This window comes from Geospiza fortis, unplaced genomic scaffold (genome assembly GCF_000277835.1).
Source record: "Geospiza fortis unplaced genomic scaffold, GeoFor_1.0 scaffold254, whole genome shotgun sequence".
NCBI lineage: Eukaryota > Metazoa > Chordata > Aves > Passeriformes > Thraupidae > Geospiza > Geospiza fortis.
Genome location: NW_005054441.1, coordinates 417,356 through 423,932, shown reverse-complemented (window position 1 = coordinate 423,932; position 6,577 = coordinate 417,356). Strand labels below are relative to the sequence as shown.

The 6,577-nt window shown below is 61.0% G+C and overlaps 1 protein-coding gene across 1 annotated transcript; it reads right to left on the bottom strand.

The window, feature by feature from the left end:
* Positions 1–2,598: 2,598 nt before the first annotated feature.
* Positions 2,599–6,401, bottom strand: ABHD17A (abhydrolase domain containing 17A). Its single transcript, XM_031062197.1, has 4 exons — positions 6,398–6,401; positions 5,237–5,474; positions 4,406–4,585; positions 2,599–3,526 (listed from the first exon to the last, which is right to left on the bottom strand). The coding sequence occupies exons 1-4, from the start codon at positions 6,399–6,401 to the stop codon at positions 3,301–3,303; spliced, it is 648 nt and encodes a 215-aa protein (XP_030918057.1). The 3' UTR covers positions 2,599–3,300.
* Between the last annotated feature and the right edge of the window lie 176 nt (positions 6,402–6,577).

The following is a 6,577-nucleotide window of genomic DNA, read 5'->3' as shown; positions in this document are numbered from 1 at the left end:
GTGCAGCCTTGGGCTCGTCGGGCTCTGCGCTGCTCGGGGAGGGGGACACAGCTCTGCTCCCCCAGCTCTGCCCTCACACCTGTCCCTGCTGTCCCTGTTGTCCCCAACGCCTCCACCTCACTCAGCAGAGCAAACACATTCTCCTCTCTCCTTGTCCTTTCCATCTCCTTCCCTCCACCTCAGCCAGCACCGTGCTGTTCTCCTCACCCTGGCATCCTCTCCCAACGCTGCCCCTTCTCCCAGCCCGACCTCCGATGGATCCTTCCCCTCTGCCCTTTTATACCGTCTTTGTTCATATGACAAGCACGTGGAAAACCAGAGCAGAGCTCGGAAAAAAGCTCCTTAAGTTGCTTTAATTCAGTTTCCTGGATCCCATGACTGAGCTCGGCCTCTGAACGAGGTCTCATGACTGTGGCACGCAGGCCCCGGCCATCAAAAGTCTCATTTATGCCCCAAATGAGACTTAAACCCCTCTTGGCCACACACCCAATGTCCCCCATGCCCAGCCTGGGCCCCTGTGCTCCCCTGGCTGGGGGCTCCAAACCAGCCAGAGGGACACCTGCCCTGACCCTGCTCTGCTCTGGCTGCAGGAGGGACTCTGGGGACACTCAAGGCCTTGGCTCTGCCTGTCCCCTCCAGGAAAGGACACTACAGAGTCCCCATCCAGGGACCAAAACTGTCCAGCCCTATCCCACGCCCAGCGCCCTTCCTTCACCTCAAACTGCAGCACCAGAGGAGGGGACAGAATTGTGATCCCAGAGGGGACAGATGTGTGATCCCAGAGGGGACAGAAGTGCCATCCCAAAGGGACAGAAGAGTGATCCCAGAGGGGACAGATGTGTGATCCCAGAGGGGACAGAAGTGCCATCCCAAAGGGACAGAAGTGCTGTCCCAGTGGCTCGTGGCCCAGTCTGGCCCCAGGTGGGGGTTCCTGTGCCCAGGACCCCCAGCCCACGCCCTCTGAGGCCCCTGCAGCTCTTGTGGGGTGAGTGCTCCTCTGTCCCTCCTGCTTCAGCTGCTGAGTGGGGATGGAGCCTCCACCCTGGGCCAGATCCAGACCCTGAGACCTGACCCCTGTCCCAGTCAGGGCTCCCCACCATGGAGGTGGCACCCAGCAATGCCCATCTCCATGGACTCCCACATTCCCAACCTGCTTCTAGACTTTGGGGATCAGGCTGACCTTTCCTGACCTTTTGCCTTTGTTTTAAACTGAGACACAGGAAAAACAACCTCAAGCCACCTCAACATCCCCCCAAAGCCAAGGAGCTCTGAGCCATCCTGCTGGCGAGGCAGAGCTGGCCTGAAGCATCCACAGCTCAACAGGAAACAGCAGCAGTAAGAGGATAAAAATACCCTGGGTGCACACAGAACGTCTCTGTGCCAGGATTAGGGAGCCCTGGGAGAGTGGGGCCAGAGGGAGCCAGGCTGGGAGGCTTTGGCTTCCCACACACGTGTGAGCCCAAGGCTCCCAAACCACTTGGCCACTGCTGGCAGAGGGATGGGGAAGGAAGGACTGGGGGATTGTGCAGGGAGAAGCCAGACATGCCAGCTCCTGGACCCCAAAGTCCCCCTGGGAATGAGTGAGGCCCCCTCCAGAGCCACCCACTCCTCTGCCAGCTCCTGCGCAGCCCCAGCACCAAGGAAGGCTCATCCCTCCTGCTCTGCTGGGGGCAAAGAGGGATCTGTGGGGAGCAGGGGGTCCCGTGCCCCCCCCAGCCCCCAGCCCCAAACAATGGGTGCATTGGAGTGCTCGGGGCGTGGGGGTGCAGCAGCCCCCCCGCCTGGCCGCTGAGCCCCTAAGGAGATTAAATCCCTCCTCACATGAGCCTGGCAGGGCCCAGGGCCTCTGTCGGGGACAGGACACCGGGAGGACAGGGACAGGGAGGGGAAGGGAAGGGCAGAGCAGTGTTTTGCTGTTTGGGCTGGGGCCAGGGATGTCCCAGGGGCACGAAAACACACAGACAAGCAGCTCTTCCTGAGGTGGAAGAGCAGGCACTGTCCCAAAACTCACCCAACCCGAGCCTCTGCCCTTCCCTGGGGCAAATTTCCTGAGTGCTGGTGGGAGGACTCTGTGAGACACCCCTGCACCTGCCCCCACGGCCTGTGCACCCCCAGAATCACTGAGGTCCCCACATAGCTCTGGTCAGAACTGGGCATGGAGCAGGTCAAAAATAAGGTTTGCTCTCCCCAGGACCATCCCATGGACCCCAGAACCACCCTGTGTCCCTCACTGTGCTGGGCTGGTACAGAGCAGGCCATGGGGACGTCCCCCTTCCCCTGTGGCACATGCAGCCCCCCACAGCTCCTCAAGGCTGAGGCCTTCCTCCACCTGTGATCCCATGGGATCCCCGAATGCCACAGGACAGGGGAATGGGCTCCTGCTGTCCCAAAGTCTCACTGGACACACAGACCTTTGGTCCCAGGGGCTGAGGGCATCTTCCCTGCTCCTGTTGGCACCTTGGGGCCACCCAGTCCCCAGAGGAGGGTGACAAGCACTGGGGATCTGGCCAAGGGCAGTCTGGGGAAGGCTGAGGGGCCAGACACCCAGGGGCTGGGGCAGAGGCCCCCAGGGGTAGCCAGGGAAAGGGCACACACAGGTGAAACGTTAAACCTCTGCTCTTTATTTGCTGCCTGCTTCCCTCGCCCCGAGGAGGTTTTCCAGGGGTGACCTGAGCACCAGGAGTGCTCTGGGAAGGCCGAGCAGCACCAGACTGGCTGGAGGAGGTGTGGGGCAGGGGGGCACCTCCTCCATGCATCCCCTTCCTCCCCGTGGGGACACGGCTCTGCCCCAGCTGGGGTGAACACCGGGCACCGCCAGCGCTGGGCCCGGGAAAGCTCCATGGAGAGCAGGAACTGCCACCTCCTGTGTCCCAGGCACAGGGACACCGCGAGGGGCCGGCCCCAGCCCCTCTCCAACTCGCCTTATTGCTATGGTCAGAGCAGCAGAGCGGCCGGGAGGGACTCGGGACGTCGCCGGTTTGGGAGAGGGGACGAGGACGTGTCTGAAGCCAAGGATCCACCCTCGGAGGGTGGGCTCATGTCTCTGGGGAGGGGCAAGGAGGGAGCTGCCGTCTCTGGCCAGCCGGGCCCGTGGTGCCAGCAGCGCCGGGGCTGGCACCAGCAGGGAGGAGAGCTGTGCTCACATCTGAGAGCAATCATTGTCCATTGCAGGGCCTCCCCACCTCTCCTGAGCCTGGAGCCGAGGCTGAGCACACTCATTACAGCTCCAGCAGCAGGGACCAGGGAGAGCTACTGGGAGAACTGGAGAAACAAGCAGAACCCCCCTGTCTGTGGCCCTGGCTAGTTGCGTTGGCTGGCCAGCTCCTGGGAGATGAATTTCCGAAGGCGCTCGAGGTACTGGCTGTAGAGTTCAATGTCATTGTGCCCGGCCCCGTCCACCCACAGCGGCTCCACGGCCTTGGGGCAGCGCTCAAACAGCGCCAGGCCGTGCGAGAAGTCGATGACTTCGTCCTCTGTACCGTGGATGATGAGCACAGGAGAGGTGATTTTGGAGATCTTCTCGATGCTGTCAAAAGGGTGGATGGGGAAGAGAGGAGAGAGGGGGTAAGCACAGGGAATGAGACATTTCACTCCTCCTGCCCCCAAAACGTCCCCTGGGACAGGGACCAGGAAATGCTCTTTGATCATGACAGAGCACAGGGACAGGGAGGGACACAGAGCTTCTGCCAAGGAAAAGATCTGCCCCAGTGTGACAGACAAGGAGCAGACAGCAGTGACAACATCCCCGTGGGACCTCAGCAGGGCTGATGGGAACTGCTGCAGGACAGCCCTTCCCTGCTGGGCTCTGAGGAAGGGAAGCACGGGTCCCAGCCCATCCCATAGGCCACGTGAGGCCACCAGGATGCAGAGCATGGGCTGTTGGCCCCCAGCCACAGCTTCCAGCTCAGGGACTGTCCCCTTGGCCCCATGGGGCTGGCTGCAAGGGAGAGGCAAAGGAAGAGCTCAGCCTCTCAGCACCCCTCCTGCCATCTGAAGAGCAGGAAAATCCCCAAGGAATTACTCTTGGGGGACAGAGCAGTCCCATGGACACCCAGGGCTTGTGACACCTGATGGGGGCCAGCGGCACAGCCCCAAAGCTGGTGGGCAAAGTCACTGGGACAGGGTGACCAGGGGGTGATGGCACAGGGGAGTGGGGTACACACATGGCACAGGGAGGGGGCACAGTGACCCCAGGCAGGGCTACAACTCAGGAGGGGGCACAGGGACCCCAGGCAGGGCTACAACTCCCAGAGGGCCCCAAATACAGAGCAAGAAGATGCCGAAAGGGAATATTTAAACCTATCACAAAAAATGGCCCACACGTCACATGTCCCTTGGCTGTGACCAGAGCTGCTCTGGGCACTGCCCCTCCAAACCCCCCATGCCCTCTGCCCAGGGCACTCACTTGGGGAAGGCATCGAACCAGTAGGTCTTCTTGGTGTCGGGGAAGGCGACGCGCATGCCGGAGGTGAGCGGGGAGTGCAGCACGATGGCTGCGCACTCGTAGCGCGAGGCCAGGTCAACCGTGGGCACGGTGCCGATGCTCTGTCCGTACAAAATGATGTTCTCCGGGCTGATCCCGTACCTGGATGGGACAGGGCACCTCAGTGGGCAGGCACACCACCAGGAGAGACAGCTCAGGGGTTCCTCTGTGCTGGCACTGCACCCACAAGGATCCCGGCAGGTGAGCCCTGATCTGTCCCTGATCCTCCCCAGCTCCTCATGGCTGGGCCCAGAGCAGCTCCCTGCACTCCCAAAGGACCAGGGAGCAGCCAGGGCTGAGCTGCCAGCTGAGTTCTGGGGGATGTCAAAGCTTTCCCTCACCGGGTCAGGGTTATAGGATGTTCAAAGCATGGACTGCAGCCAGTGGGGCAGCCCCAGCTCTGGGTCACACCATGAGCCAGGCTGGAGGAAGAGAAGGCAGAGCCTGGCATGGGGCTGCACCCCAAGCCTGGCATGGGAACCAGAGCTGAGCCTGGCATGGGGCTGCACCCCAAGACTGGGAGGAGAACCAGAGCTGAGCCTGGCACAGTGACACAGGAAGCACAGCTTGTGCCAAGGTCATGCTCTGCAGAATCCCTGCCCCCTTGGATCCCCCAGCTGCTCCTTCTACAGTTTTCCAACCACCCCTTCCTGTCTCCAGTGGCCCAGGGTTCCCCTCCTGGGAGGTTTCCTGTTTTGCAGCCTGCTGAGCACAGGGTTTTCCTGCAGGGTTTCCCATGCTCTGCCCTCTCACCGTGTGCGCAGCGCCTGCCACGCGGCGTCGATGTCGGAGTAGAGGTTGCGCTCGGAGGGCCGGCCCGTGCTCACGCCGTAGCCAGAGTAGTCGTAGGAGAAGATGTTGCAGTTGATGCGGGTGCCCAGCCCGATGTAGAAGCTGCTCATCTGCCCCAGGTCCACGGCGTTGCCATGGGAGAAGAGCACTGTGTACCTGGGACGTGGGTATGGAACGTTAACCCTGGGCTCTGCTGGAGCTCCAGCAAGCAAACCCCGGTACACAAAGGGCCAGCACCCCTCCAGCCACCAAGGGAGCTTCTTGTGACACCCCCAGACCCTTCCCTGACAGAGCCAGGGGCTCACTCCCAGCAGGAACAGGCAGCTTGAAGGCAGGATGATGATTCTGTTCAAGTTTTTGAGTCTATTTTTGGTAAAAAAGCTCAGGATTTGGGGCCGTTTGCCCAATGGGGATTTCAAGTAAGAATTCTGACAGCGGGTTTTTTCTCTCCTGAGCCTGGCAAGACACCAGATGCTGAGAGAGAAGTGAATTGTGGGAGTGACAAGGCACAAGAAATTTCCACCATAAGGGGAGAAACAATGTTAATCATAAAAATTAACACTAATAGCAGATTGATGAGAGCTTGGCTCCCTTCTGCCAGAGGGAGGGAGCAGGACCCACTCCTTGCTGAGCCCCTGCAGCTGGTCTGAGGGCTCTGTGGCCAGGCTGAGCTGCCAATCCTGGCCTGGATGCTCAGGGAGCCCGAGCTGGAGGTTGGTGACAGGATGAGCTGGGGGAGATCAGACAGCCAGCAGCACTGATACCCCAGGTTTGGCAGGCCTGGTTCCCCCCAGCGCAGGTTCTCCCCTCCTGCAGCCTGGGATGCTGGTCCTTGAGGACCTGTTGTTCCTGGGAGGACATAGGAAAGGGGTCAGCTGGGGTGACCTGGCCTCCCTCTGCACCTGAACCCCAAACTGTGCCACTGCTCGGGGAGCCACTGCCAAGTCCCCTCCTGGCAGCAGGAGGGGGTCTCCATCTCACACTCCAGGGTGCCAGTTCACAGACCCACAGGAGTGACCAAACCCCTCTTGGCTTTCATTCCCATCACTCTTTTCCTTGAGGAATCAAAAGTCCCTGTGAATTTGACTAAGCCAGGCTCTCCTGGCTGGCATGGGCAGTTGCCCATCCTACGGTCACCGCAGGGCTGGGCAGGGGGAGAAGCAGCTGGTGCAGCCACCCCGGTGCCCCCTGAGCACCAAGCTCTGTGCAAACACCTGGAGCATTGCATCACTGCCATGACACCGGGGGCCTGTGAGACAGCCTGGGGAATCCCCACACCCCTGCAGCCTCAGCTTTGCCTCT

Coding starts and splice junctions, on each gene's coding strand:
- ABHD17A (XM_031062197.1), bottom strand. Junction 4,586..5,236: donor TGGCAGGCGCTGCGCACACG/GTGAGAGGGCAG, acceptor TGTCCCATCCAG/GTACGGGATCAGCCCGGAGA. Junction 3,527..4,405: donor TGGTTCGATGCCTTCCCCAA/GTGAGTGCCCTG, acceptor CCCTTTTGACAG/CATCGAGAAGATCTCCAAAA.